This window comes from Medicago truncatula, chromosome 5 (assembly GCF_003473485.1).
Source record: "Medicago truncatula cultivar Jemalong A17 chromosome 5, MtrunA17r5.0-ANR, whole genome shotgun sequence".
Classification (NCBI taxonomy): domain Eukaryota; kingdom Viridiplantae; phylum Streptophyta; class Magnoliopsida; order Fabales; family Fabaceae; genus Medicago; species Medicago truncatula.
Genome location: NC_053046.1, coordinates 14,826,288 through 14,841,333, shown reverse-complemented (window position 1 = coordinate 14,841,333; position 15,046 = coordinate 14,826,288). Strand labels below are relative to the sequence as shown.

The following is a 15,046-nucleotide window of genomic DNA, read 5'->3' as shown; positions in this document are numbered from 1 at the left end:
CTAATGCGCTCACATTTTAAATATGAAAAAACGATGGTTAGAATCCCAACCCAACATATTTTATTATGAATGAATTCCAACATAAATAAAAATGGTTTAACCAAGAAGTTCCATCAAATTTGATAAGTAATATTGGGGTACTAAAACATCTACAGAGTCAAATTAATTAAGCCCCAACGTACCATCTACAGAGTCAAATGAAAAAATTGGGGTACTAGAACATAACCTTTGAGACTATTCTTCTACATTAGTAAGTAATATCATCATCCATTTTATACGAATCATATGTTGCTAACAAAAATTCCAACAACCCAAGAAATACACATAAATTTGGTCACTATTGAGTACCAAGTAGTATCTTTCATTTTATATACTACATTTTCCCCTAAATATACCCCTCATTTGACTAAATAACAAGAGTTAAGAAACCGGCAGTCTTTTCACCAAAAGCAAAAAGAAACAACTAGTAGACTAGATGGGTTCTGTGACGTATGAACCATCCACTGCGTTATTACATATGGTAAAGATTATTTTGGCCAACTAGTTGATATCTAGTATCTACATGTTAAAGTCAGTAGGGTGGGTCTCATGCGTAAGACGCTGCTTCTTCTTAGGAGTTTCGTGCACTTGTGCTTCCCTTCCAAATGTCTTGAGCTGATAATTTGCAAAGGCAGCAGAAACAGCTTCCACCTATGATTATGTAAAAAAAATCAGTGCATGGGCATAGTGTGCATATATTCAAAATTTCCAAATTATGAAAATACTTTTTTGGTTGTTGTTTCTTTGTCACTAACCAGTTCAGGCTTCTTGCTGTACACTCTCACTATGATGTCTTCGTAGAATGCTGGCAACAAATGACTGATTCGCTCATTTTCGATTGGAAATTTTTCTTTACTCCCGTAGTCCTGACACAATAATATAATGCAGTTGAACTCTCAGTCATGTAAACTATAACAAGAAAACTAAATAATTTTGGGAAACAATAATTGAACAATCATAAAAGGTAGAAGCCATAAAGATGTATTTGACTAATTTGGAATATGATGACTTGATGACAGCTATTTCAAGAAGGCAAATTGGTACACACGGAAATTTTCAAAGGCATTATAAAATACGTATTTCACAATGACAGGTAGTCTCCACTCTCAATAATATCCGTTACCTAACCAAAATAACATTTAACTACTTTCATCTGCTTTTTGCACAATATGGTACTTTATCAGAAATAACATTTGCCGTTAGTTGCCATGTTCATACACTAACTTGCAATATAACTTCTTGAAGACAATCAAGATTTCAGATAACTACAGTTCATAGCTAAGAAATGTAATTGCTATTTATTAATCAAAATAATAAAATAAACAAAGGAAAAACTAAAAAATATAAGTGAATTTAGTACCTTGAAAAATTTAATTCTGGATCAGGAAATGCATGCAAAAAGAAGAAAGATGTGTCAGCCTACTGTTAGCAGTCAACAAATGATTAGGAACAGTTAAGTTCTTCAACATGCACCTTTCAAGAGGGTTTTCCATTCCACGTGTTAAATCAATTTTAACGTTGCTCACAGCGACATCATCTTCTTTCAAATTGGTCCCATTGATCTGTTTAGAAAAAAATGACATTGAGATAGAATGAGTATCTCAATCAGTCCCCAGAAAAGAAGATAGGCAGGCATGTACATATGCTGAATGAAAAGGACACTTATTACTATAGTTTTTTCAACCTGGGAACAGACAATGTCTTGGGGTGTGATGCTTTTGAAGTTGTCTAGTTTTTCCTTTGGAACAGAAAATTCATTGCATAACTACAAAATGGAGTAAATGTTTGTGTCAATTTGTCAGCACATGGTATTTATGTATATCATTACTGTTTGCACAAATATTAAATTCTCTCTACCTATCAGAAATAGTGTCACCAAAATAAGAATAGGTCAAAAATTTATCAGTTACTTCACTGTATGGCTGACCTGGTATAGATCCCTTCTGCGAATGCGTAGAACCAACTTTCTGGATTCCTCCAGTTCATGATTGGAAGAACATTCAATTGTTTTGAGAACTGAGTCGTCTAACTGAAATATAAGAGTGTCAGTTCCATAATGCCAAATGAAAATTTCCAACATCAAAAGCCTGCAATTTACTCAAGACCTTCCAAAATTCAGATGGTTGATGAATTGAGGATGCAATATGAAGATATGGATCTGCTTTCACCAGTGCATCCAGAACCATCAACTCAATTGCCTGACAAAGGAAACAAGAAAAATTAGTGTTTTCTCTCTGAACACAAATATAATTTGTTTTGCCATTAATAAATTTGTTGAAATCGCTCACCTTTACTTTTGCATGTGTGTAGACTGTTCTATGCAAATCAGCACGGGTTGCAAATAACTTGTGAGTTGTCAGATCTGACCAACATGTCAAACAATGATAATGTACTATAATTTACGGTCTTCCGCACTAACAATGATAGCAAAGTTTTTAGTAAGCACTAACAATCTGTAGAGCGATAACAAATTTCGTCATCCATAACTTGCATGGTCTCCATCAATCTGAAAAGTCAATAAAAAATTAAAATCAAGTTATGATTAATTTCCAACCTCATTGGAAAAAAAAAGTTATGGAATGAAGTATGTTCTATATTTCAATAAGAAGCAAAAATATTGCTGCACTGCTGTACAATTGTGTTGTCACAACTCACAAACTGTCAGAACACCCAACCCAACAAAATAATGCGACCTAGATAATAAAAATGAACACCTCTCTGGCTGAAAGTTGCACCCTAGGCCACAAGCACGTGAATCACGAACAATGTAGTCAAATCTGCAAATTCTTGAATTTGTTATGGTTCTATGATCACGAGATTCGGTATCAATAACAGTGGCACATCAGGAGGAAAAAAGGTGAAAAGTATCAACTTACTTGTCAACGTCAATTCCATTGCGACCGTTTGCAACAATATCATATAAGAACTTCTTCTCCTGTTATGTAGGAGAAAATTTTGAAGCAAATCAGTATAATAACATTGTTAAAGAAAGTGGTATGGCATAAATGAAGTTATTAAAAGAAATTAAATTTTGGACAATTAGATGACAGACTCTTTGGGGAGGATGGACAGAGCTAGAAGTGATCATTTCCTGCAAAATGAATTGAAATTATCAAAGCTCTTTGTCCACAAACTGAAATCAGGAACTCGGTCACTAGTTCTTATTCTTAAGAAACATCAAAATAAAATAAAATGGAATATGGATATGGAACAAAATAAAAGTTGCGACCAAACTTAAAGGTAATCATCAAGAATATCAAGGAAATTCAGTTTGAAAAAACGCAGAAAAATTGAAGATTTAATTGATAATTTGAGTCTAACCTTCACTTTTTTGAGGAGTTGAGAATCCAAATCAATATTGTGTTCATCAACAATGTAATCTATCATTTTCTCAGACATTTCCTCATGAGACCTGAGGGTATAAATAAGAATATATCAAAACGGTGAATTCTACACAATCAAATGATTGTAGTTTGGCAAAACTCTAATCAATACCAAAAATCATAACAGAGTAATACATTGTTGAGGAAGAGTTGTTGTGGAAGAGTCTTATCTATCTAGTAAAGTATGAAACACAATAGGCAAGAGTGGAAATTCCAATTGTTTTATGACTTGATTGGAAAGTTTCAAAAAGATATTAAGAGTTATAAGTTATAACCAATACCAGAGATAACATTTGGGTACAGTACACAAGTAACCTTTGTATTCCATCATGAAAGTGATCTTTCAATTTAATAACTAATGAAAAATTAATGAGGAAGAGTAAAGAACCCAATAATATCATGTGGTGCGCCAATGTGATATTCTAAGAAGTATAAAGTTTTAAACTATACTCAGTGTTTGTTTTTTTGATGAATACATTTTAAGAAAATAATGAAAAACATATATATTTGTTTCATTTAAAACGAAAAAATGAAAAAAGTATTATTAAAAGCAGAAAATCAACATGTACTTTCTTTTAGCATTACACTAAAATTACCAAGTGGGGCCATTAAGAACCAGGGGAAGGAACCCGCGCTCAAAAGTGTGGCTGAAGGGCCCATGACCAACATCATGCAGTAATCCTGGACACAGATGACAAAGGATAAAGTAGTGGAATTAGAACAGTTAAAACAGAACTAATTTGGTAGAAGATGGCAATTACCAGCAAGTTTAACTGCCAATACGTCAAATCGATCAATACCAAGCTCAGGGCCCTGAAAGGATGGCAAGACCGCATGACTGCTTAGCACTATAATCTCACAACTGATAGAGCATTTATATAAGACCATTTAAAAAGTATATATACCTGGTATTTTTTAATGATATCAATAGCTTTCCCAGCCAGGCAATAAACACCTAGTGAATGCTCAAAACGAGAATGGACAGCCCCAGGGTAAACCATGTGACTTAGGCCTGGATTACATAAGTGACAAGGTTAAGTCTGTTTAAAATGAGATTGATTATATTACTTCAAAAAAATGTAACCAATATCTCTACTTTTATCACATTGCATTTTTGGATATAAACTGACAAAATTTCACATTAACTCACATGCTAAATAAACACCAGTAACAATTTAATATTGGAAAAAAGAGGAACAGAAACCTGCTTTATAATATGACATCAAATAGTAAAAAGAGATTTGTTATATCTATCCTAATGGTTTGCTACTTTACGATTTTCACGCATACAGTCAAGTCAATCTAACCACAAACGGCAATGTAGCATATTTATAATATTAGAAAGAAGCTAAGGGAAGCTAAGAAGTTGAATATGAAGTGTGCATGATAATAAATCATGTGGTAACATGCTAGAAACACACCAATTTATTGTTACAAATTAAGAGACACGAGACTCATTACAAATATAATGCAAGAAGCATGCATTTGCAAGAGGCTGACTCTACAACCCAAATCTGTGATCTCCTATCTACAAGAGTGAAGACAACTCGAAACCGTGAACTTTTGATTGCATGCAAGATAGGCTTACTGCAATTTTTCATGATAAAATCATTCCAATAAACATGCAACAACAACATATCCAGTTATTTTTCCAATCCTATATTCCCCTATTAGATTTTATTACTATTCAACAAGTATTAATTGTTCACTCACCGAGCTGCTTCAAATCACGGAGTCTGCATAATGAACAAAGTCATGTAAAGGGTGAAAAAAATAATGTCAGAGTGCATTAAATGTAATTATTAGCCTCATTTTTTTTTGCATTGAAACTATTTTTGGTAAGGCATACTTGCCTTTGAAATTGTTCTGTGTCAACAAACTTCAAAAAGATCTGCAACAAACAAAAGATTTCCAAGTTCCATCAAAGCCAACACAATTAGCAGTAACACAAATAAAACTCTTAATGCACTTTAGATCAAAAGAAAGTACCATACCTATTTGATATTTTTAACCATTACATTATATTACAAAAGAATCATATAATTGTGTTTTATACTAAAATGCATCCCTAACTGATTCAAAGAGTATATATATCACATTATATTACAAAAGAATCATATAATTATGTTTTATACTAAAATGCATCCCTAACTGACTCAAAGAGTATATATCAGAATCAATATTTCAAATCCAGAACAGAATCGGACAATTCAACTTTTGAACTGTGAACCGGCACGATCGATGTTTCAGTTATTTGAGCGATTCTATAGCAATTTCGTTTTGGTTCGGTTCGAGCAAATTAAAACAGTTTTTACATCACTCGGAGATCTCATACTACCTTTTCTTCCAATCTCTCTCGTTAATGCTAGTACAAGATTTGAACCGTTTAATAACATTAATCAGAAATAGAATGTTTATCTACACTAATTTTCCTTCTAACCTCTCTCGCTAACGCTAGTTCAAAATTTGAATGAATTAATCTATTTAATTAAATCCTCAACAATTTCCGTGTAAATCGGTAATCAACTATTCCAAAGCAGTTCCACATTTTCCTTCACTGTTTATAACGGTAACAAAAAGCAAAATCCACGAACATTACGCATATACAAATTCTCACAGAATCTACTTTTTTTTTGGATAATCACAGAATCTACTTCAATCTACCGTAAATCAACAGTTCAAGACTTCATGCAACAATTTCTATTGTAAAGTCTAAACAGAAACAACATCGTAATCGAGAACAGAGAAAGGAATCAAAGTCGAAATGCATTAGAAAGAAAGTTTAAACGAAGAAGCGAGAAACGGAAAAAGCGGTTACAGGCTCGAGGAAGATGTTGCCGTGAACGTTATCACGGATATGCTTGAGGAATTTCCGTTCGAGAGAGACGGAATCGTTCAATGAAGCAGGGATCGCCATGGAAGAATCGGTGATCATCGAGTGAAGTGGAAGAATGCAGTGAAATCTAGTTTCGGTTAGGGTTTGGAGAAGAGAAGAAGAAAGGAAGAGAAACTGAAGAGAAGTTGAAAAATGAGAGAAACAAAAAAGTGAAGAGGGAGAGTTGGTTTTTATACTGTTTTTCGTACATGGAGAATTTTTTGAAGTGACCGGTGATAAATGTGGAGAGATGCCGCCAAAATGAAATTCGCTCACACGAGTATTAGGCGCGTGCACACCCATTTGATATTTTGGAATGAGTTGTGTTATTTGAACATCGATATATGTGACAACTTTCGTGAAAACCAAAATTTTACAAAAGAAATGAGGTAGTGGCACAAAAACCAAAGCAATAGAGAGAGAAAGTAAAAAGATCATGTGTGAGTATGAGAGAGAAAGTTGTAAAAAATGGTTGTTCAAATATCATTTCTCTTTTGAAATTGGATCAGTTTGTTTCAGATTTTTTTTTTATTAAAAAAATATTTTGACTCTAAAATGAAAAGCTACTAAGATTAGCCTTTTTTCATAATTTTTTTTTTCAAAAACAAAGAGGTAACATGTAAATTTGTCTAGGTGAAAAAGCATAAATTTGTTTTTGGGTGTCAGATTAGTTCTTCTGAAGTCATTTGAGTCATCTCTACTAATCTATTTTATTTCTTTCTTCCTTAAGGCTCCCGCGTGTATCATTTCTTGTCTAGGTGAAAAATGGGAAAGGCGGTTTGAGGGTCAGGAAGATTAGCTAGGGAGATTAATTTTTCATTACTTGGTAAATAGCATTGGAAGTTGAAGGAGAAAAAAAGTTGTTTATGGTATAGAGTTTTATCTCTGGTTTATGGTGAGGAAGGAGTACTATTTGTAAGGGGGGAAGAGTCGCCTCAGTTTGGTGAAAGAATTTAATCAACATTATAAGTGGGTGGGTGAGCGAGAGGGAAGTTGGTTTACAAATACTTTACGATGTAGGGTGGGAGATGGCACATTCACTTTATTTGGGTGGGATCTTTGGTTGGATGGAGGGGCTTTGAAGTTCTTGTGTTAGCCGCCTTTTTGACCTTGTTGTTAACAAATTGGCTACTGTTTCAGATATGTTCTCTTTAGGTAGGGGAGGGCTTGAAAATGGCAATGGAGGTTGTTAGCTTGGGAGGAGAATCTTGCGAGGGGGTGTTGTGTGCCTTTACATTCTATTATTTTGCAGGCAAATGTGAGTGACATGTGAATTTGGCAACTCCATGTATCTTCAAAATACAATTTTACTAGTGTTTACAACTATCTGACATTGTTGGATGATGATAACAATAATGAAGACACCGTTTTTCTCGGTACAAGGAGGTACCTCTTAAAGTTTGTTGAAAATTTTGTTTATTGTGATCTGTCCCTAGTCGCCTAATTGTGCCATTTAAGTTGTATCTACCGACAACAATAAGACATTAGTGCAAGATGCAGGAAAGAGGCATCACAACATTAGATTTTTTGGGTGTTTGTTATCGAAGAAAGCTATAAAGGTCAACCATGAACACACTCATACCTAAAAATTTGACATTAAACACTAAGTATTAGCTAACAATACACATAACGGGTTTGACAAATTGTAAATGTTTGTAAATTAAGAGACAATTTCTATTCTCAGAGCTTTTGTAGGAGGTCTGCCATTCCTCTTTTTTTTTTTTTATGGGCAAAATGGGATAAAAGTTAAACTTGGTGGGTTGGGGGTCATGAGAATTAGGGAGTTTAATAATGCGTTGTTAGGAAAATGGTGTTGAAGGTTGTTGGTTGAGAAGGAGAGCTTGTGGTGTAAGGTGTTGTCGGCTCGGTATGGTGTGGAAGGCGGCCATGTGTTGGATGGAGGTTGTGATGCCTCTTCCTGGTGGCGTGTTGTCACTGCTTTACGTAGGGAGGGTGGTTTAGTGACCATGTTAGTCGAGTGGTGGGGAATGGGAAGGGAACAATGTTTTGGTCAGATGTGTGGATTGGTGGAGTATCTTTTATGGATAGGTTTAGCAAACTATTTGATTTGTTGATGCTAAAGGAGGTGTTTGTGTTTGAGGCGAGTCAGTTAGGATGGGGGGAGGATAGAGAGGTTTGAAAGTGGAGAAGGGGGCTGTTTGCGTGGGAGGAGGAGATGGTGGGGGAATTATGTTTACTTCTTCAAAATGTGATTTTACAAGTTGACAGAGACGACAAGTGGCTTTGGACTTTGGAATCGAGCAAGCATTTCACTGTTCGGAGTGCTTACAGAGTTCTTGTTCATCAGCGTCATCAAGCTACTACGATTTCTTTGAAGTTTCTTTGGCATAAGGATGTCCCTCTAAAGGTTGTTCTTTTCGCTTGACGTTTGTTTCGTGACAGGTTGCCAACTAAGGATACTTGTTCCGTCGTGGAGTTATAGCTTCTGATGCTTATTTGTGTGTTGGTGGTTGTGGGGCGGTGGAAACTTCCCCCATTTATTTTTACATTGTCATTTTTTTTGGGCGGTCCTTCTTGGTGTACCCGCGGATCATTTCAATCAGTTTGGTCATGTTGGTGTAACTGTTCTAAGGTACGACACTCCATTATGCTCTTGATTTGGTATGCTACGGTGTGGGAAATATGGAAGGAAAGAAACAACAGGATATTCAATGGCAAAGTTTGTTTGACCCATCAGTTAGTTGATAAGATTAAGTCTCTTTCTTTTGTGTGGTTGAAGGCGAAAATCGCAAATCTATCCTTCAATTACCATGCTTGGTGGCTTAGTTCATTCACTATGTTGGGCATCAGTTAATGTTTTCTTTCTCTGTGTACTTTTTTTCGGTTTTACTGTTTTTTTTCTTTGTACATATGTCTGTGACTCTGTATCTTTCCATGTATACCTTTTACTAGGGAGAACTCTTTGATTGGATAATATAATTTCATTTTAGCCTTTAAAAAAAAAACTGAAAAGCCTAAAACTATATTTATTTGAACATTTAATTTGGTATACAAAACAAAATTAGAATTTATATATAAAAAAATATATAAATGTATTTTATCATTTTACATTTATCAAATAGTTCAATAGTTAAATTTACTTAATACTTCCAGCTGAATAATAACCTAGCTAAACAACTTTTTAACAAAAAATTAGTTTATGAACTTTCAGCTTGTATAAATAAGTAAAAACGAAAAAACTAATCAGCTAGTTAAGGCAAACAATGCTTGATATTATAGCTCCAACTTCATTATTCTAAACAATAACAAAATGACAAAAATCTTTATAGCTTTCTTTAATAATTTTCATTTTTTTATATAAATTAATAATTTTCAATTTAATCTTTATAACATTATTAATTTATTATATACATGCATTATATGGTTTTAAAAATATACATTTAAATGTCATTTTCAAAGTTTTTTTTTTTTTAATACGAGCATCTCTCACTTTAGTTGGTAGAAAATATTTTTTTTAAACGACAGAAAATATTTTTTACTAACAGTTATTAAAATTATTCTCTAAACAAATATTAAAATCATTCTCCCATTCTAGTCACGCCTATATTTATTTTTCCATGCATTGTTTTTTTTATAAGAATTATTATAATAATTGATAATGAAAAATACTATAGTTTGTGATTCATAAATCAATTATTTTTATGGAAACGAAATTTCATTTAGCAACAAAATCATCTGCAACAAAAAAGCAAGATTACTTCATCGACCCAAACACTATCCGAAGAACAAAAATAATGAACAATCATATCAGCACTACGTTTATTATGACACAGTGAAAAAGAACAAAAGCGGGAATTAAGACAATTATAATCATCGAGCACTATAACAATAAGATTGATTATTTTTAAAGGAAAATTATATGGTGAAGTCATGAGAATTATTTTTTTTGATGAAGTTAACATTATAACATCAAAAATGTAATGAGTAACACCTCACTGTTTATATAATGACATCAAAAGTTCAGTCCTCATAGTATCATCAACTCATCATATTAACAAAACTACACTTAATCTAATTTTATCCTACCTTATTATAAGTGTAACACCTCACAAATTGTAATACTTAAGACTATCACATAATATCATCAACTCTGTTTGCATGTTAAAGATTCCAACAATAAAATTGTATAAGTCCAAGATATTGCAATCAGATGAATTACATTGATCATTAATCAGAAATCTAAAATTTAAAAATGAATCAAACATTAAGATCAAAATTAATTTTTTCAAAAAAGTCAGTTTCTTCAAGAGAATCACCTCAAATATCACCTGAAAAATCTCCATGTGCAGAGCAAACTGAATCAATAGCCTTACACCCAAAGTCTTACTAATATCAAATATTACATGTGTGTTCAGTGTTAAATTGTACTCATCCATTACGGTCCAAGCCTTACGAACAATATCATCTACAAGAAATTGTTTTCAATCAAAATAAAACTTGTTAAGAGCAGCCCAAGTACCACATCATAAAGAAAGAACTAATGAGATGGCATCAAATAATGAATGAGAATGTACTTGTTCAAACCAAGGTACAAAAGGAAGGAAAGAAACCAGTAATCAAACATCCAAAGGAGAGTGAAACCTCACACTTTTCGCCGTAGTGCAACATTTGAAGATGTGGTGATCCATAAATTAAATATAATACTTGTTTTTCTTTAGAGAAAATATAATACTTGTTAGTAGATTGTTTATCATAAAAAATTTACAAACATTTTATGTAAAATATTTTATAAAATTGTTTAAAAGTCAACTTGTACAAGTATTAGTAAAAAAGAAAGTATTACACACGTTACTATTGCAATAATTACATATAATCAACAATGTTACTATAGTTTTCAAAAAACAATGATACAATAACGTTTTAAAATAAACGAGCTATGTAGTACATTTTTTTTCCATTGAAATTCTAGTACATAATTGATAATTTATACTACAATTTTTCTTGAGCAAATGTCTATATCCTACACGGCAATTGCATACACTAGTTTTAAGTATAACACAATTGATTTTTTCATGATGAGGGGATTGTTAAAAACAGAGTATATCTTTTCCATTAGCAAGATGAATTTTGAGTCTCGAGAGAGGTCCTAAAATGGAAGGGAAGACTCAATCTCATAGTGGTCCATATGATTAGAAAGGACCAAAATTAGCATTGGTATCCATTCCATTATGTATCATTCAAGAATTCAAAGATATTTTTTTCAGCCAAACAATATTTCAAAGATATCCTATTCTTACCATCGATTACTTTATCCAAATATTTTATTCGATTCTTCTAACCAAATTCAGTACTCTTTGGTGAATTATGACCCCCCATGATTGCGATGCTAACCTAATATATATGTTTGACCATGTTGCTTCATTTGTTTACGGCTTCAAAACTATACCACAATCCACTAACTGCTCTCTTCAAAACGACTAATTTCTTGGTTTTTTTACGTTGACCCATTTCAGAAGAAAACAAGAAAACGACCCATTTTTTCGCCAAATAGTGAAATGAATCAGCTTTTTCCCTGCAATCCCGAGGTGATTGGCTGCCTGTTCCCATCTCCATTCAGCCAATTTTCTGTCAAGTTGTTTTAGTTGAACAACCATTGTCCGTTGAAAGTTGATTGGTTAGGACACAACACAGTGAATAGTGGTACTATTTTATATCATCCATTGATTTGTTAGGGTTACTTTTTAAACATTTTTACAAATATACCCTCGTAAAAAATTGTGAAGAATTAAATACACACATTATTAAAAGGCTAAACATTAAATAATGGTAGAAATGTCTTTTAATCAATAACATGTGATATTCTTTTATAAATAGGATCAAATTTTGTTTTGAAAGAATGTGTTTATTACAAGTGTCTAGTTCCATATTTATTCAGGCACTCAAGGTGTCAACTCAATTTAAAGACACTGAGCTGCCAGTCAGAATGAAAGTTGGGAAGCTCGCTGACATTGTGATGGGGATCATGACTTTGGGCAGCAACTCCCAGGCTTTGGGGAGTGAGGCTCAAGTGGATGGTAATGCCTAACAAAATTTGGAGGAAAGAGTCAGGAAGGGGGTTGATCTGCTATGGCAGAACAGACACCCACATTTCCAGTATGGTGTTGGATGGAAGTTTGCAACCCCACTTTTTTTTGCCCATGCTGAAGGCAGAACCTCCTGCTTGGAGGTAGGAATCAAAATGTAAGAAAATTTTATCAATTAGAGTTTTTCATGTTTAAATATTTTAGCAATGTCTAGATATAGAGTAATTAATTAGTAATTCATTTATTGATGTTGAACATAAATCCCTTTGATTTAAGAGCATATGGTGGTGTGTTGCCCGCAAAGACAAGAAAGGTGAATTTTAAGGCTAAGCATTCTCATGCACAGAAACATAGCATTTTCAAACCTGGTGGAAAATTGAATGGCAAAGGCTTAATGGAGCTTATGGGAAAACTCTGTGGATACAAATGGGAAAGTGAAAATGTTGATAGGTAAAATAATTGACAACACTTTTCTGATGGACGAGATCTATCAATTCAAGTGGTCATTAGATCCGACAGAGAAGAAGATGCAGGCGGGTCTTTTCTTTACAGTTGAACGGTAGAAATAAACCAAATAATACTATTTGATACAATAGTAATATGTAATGTTGGTGATGCTTTAAACTTCCATGTATGATGCCGACTTGACTTGCTCTTAATCCTCGACATCGTCTTGCAAATTTACCATATATGTTTGCAATTACATAAGCTTGATACAATTGTTGGAAAAAACAACAAAGCATAGGAAAAAAACATTTTCCTGTGGATACAAATGGGAAAGTGAAAATGTTGATAGGTAAAAAAATTGACAACACTTTCCTGATGGATGAGATCTATCAATTCAGGTGGTCATTAGATCCGACAGAGAAGAAGATGCAGGCGGGTCTTTTCTTTACAGTTGAACGGTAGAAATAAACTAAATAATACTATTTGATACAATAGTAATATGTAATGTTGGTGATGCTTTAAACTTCCATGTATGATGCCGACTTGACTTGCTCTTAATCCTCGACATCGTCTTGCAAATTTACTATATATGTTTGCAATTACATAAGCTTGATACAATTGATGGAAAAAACAACAAAGCATAGGAAAAAAACAATTTCATGTGGATACAAATGGGAAAGTGAAAATGTTGATAGGTAAAAAAATTGACAACACTTTCCCGATGGATGAGATCTATCAATTCAGATGGTCATTAGATCCGACAGAGAATAAGATGCAGGCGGGTCTTTTCTTTACAGTTGAACGGTAGAAATAAACCAAATAATACTATTTGATACAATAGTAATATGTAATGTTTGTGATACTTTAAACTTCCATGTATGATGCCGACTTGACTTACTCTTAATCCTCGGCATCGTCTTGCAAATTTACTATATATGTTTGCAATTACATAAGCTTGATACAATTGATGGAAAAAACAACAAAGCATAGGAAAAAACATTTTCCTGTGGATACAAATGGGAAAGTGAAAATGTTGATAGATAAAAAAATTGACAACACTTCCCTGATGGATGAGATCTATCAATTCAGGTGGTCATTAGATCCAACAGAGAATAAGATGCAGGCGGGTCTTTTCTTTACAGTTGAACGGTAGAAATAAACCAAATAATACTATTTGATACAATAATAATATGTAATGTTGGTGATGCTTTAAACTTCCATGTATGATGCCGACTTGAGTTGCTTTTAATCCTCGGCATCGTCTTGCAAATTTACTATATATGTTTGCAATTACATAAGCTTGATACAATTGATGGAAAAAATAACAAAGCATAGTCTTTGATCTGTCTCAATTCAGGGAATTAAAGCACATATTTTATAACCTTGTTGTGTATGATGTAACTTGAATAGGCCTGTGATGCCATGCCAATTTGATCAGTCCCAAGTCAGGGAAGCATGTGTATGTTGTTGGAATGAAGTGTGTTGCACGATGGCTGTACCTTGAAGATAAGACACGGTACAGATTAGACTAATTTATCTTTAACAAAGTCAGATTACGATAACGAAAATATAGTATTTAGAAGTTTGAAACTATAACATAGATATGTAATTATCTGATACACATCTCAAATTTCTTTAACAAAGGCTTATATTGTGTGTTCCGTCTACGCAGATCTATTGAAAAAACATAAAAACTTTAATTGGATTAAAAGAAAAAAAAGAAAAAAAAAGACAATATTTGATTGGATCTAACAAAATAAGTACAGTTTCGATTGGATCTAATGAAGAAAAAAAAAACTATGTGCAAATCAAAAATATAACTTGAATAAAATATTACAGATAAACATGAGTTTGGTATCGATCTAAGAAAAAAAAACATAAAATTTGAATAGATCCAAGTAAAAAGCATACCTTTTGATTAGATTGTTGTGTTATGTATGAGCAGATCTGAGAAAGAAAAAAAACACATAATTCATGTAAAATTTGGAAAAACATAAGCTTTTGTTCTGAGAAAGATTGTTGTGTTATTGTTGAATCTTGACTCAACACTCTTTTGAGTCAAACAATTGATATATCTTCTTTTGAGTTTGTGATGCTATTGGTTTGGTATTACTTCTTGTTTACTTCTGTGAAAAGACTCAAGTGCAAACGTCAGTAGATCACAATTCGTAAAGTTAGTGTTTATTCCATAAGGTTTGTTATCATTAAAATATCTATCAAAAAGATTTTTGTTTCAACATTTCTTACTTTTTGAATAA

At 33.0% G+C, this 15,046-nt stretch overlaps 1 protein-coding gene and 1 long non-coding RNA gene across 2 annotated transcripts; one reads left to right on the top strand and one right to left on the bottom strand.

Annotated features, from left to right (window-relative positions):
* Nucleotides 1-255: 255 nt before the first annotated feature.
* Nucleotides 256-6,448, bottom strand: LOC11406348 (deoxynucleoside triphosphate triphosphohydrolase SAMHD1 homolog). The gene is made up of 19 exons (XM_003613194.4): nt 6,241-6,448; nt 5,276-5,313; nt 5,136-5,158; nt 4,328-4,434; nt 4,184-4,235; nt 4,019-4,103; nt 3,361-3,451; nt 3,092-3,130; nt 2,916-2,974; nt 2,754-2,816; nt 2,490-2,545; nt 2,328-2,401; nt 2,145-2,237; nt 1,967-2,068; nt 1,724-1,804; nt 1,513-1,601; nt 1,400-1,415; nt 795-905; nt 256-690 (listed from the first exon to the last, which is right to left on the bottom strand). The coding sequence occupies exons 1-19, from the start codon at nt 6,355-6,357 to the stop codon at nt 559-561; spliced, it is 1,428 nt and encodes a 475-aa protein (XP_003613242.2). The 5' UTR covers nt 6,358-6,448; the 3' UTR covers nt 256-558.
* A 5,734-nt stretch (nt 6,449-12,182) lies between these two features.
* Nucleotides 12,183-13,007, top strand: LOC112421908 (uncharacterized). The gene is made up of 2 exons (XR_003012298.2): nt 12,183-12,498; nt 12,618-13,007. It is a non-coding gene; the product is annotated as an uncharacterized lncRNA (long non-coding RNA).
* The last annotated feature ends 2,039 nt before the right edge of the window (nt 13,008-15,046 follow it).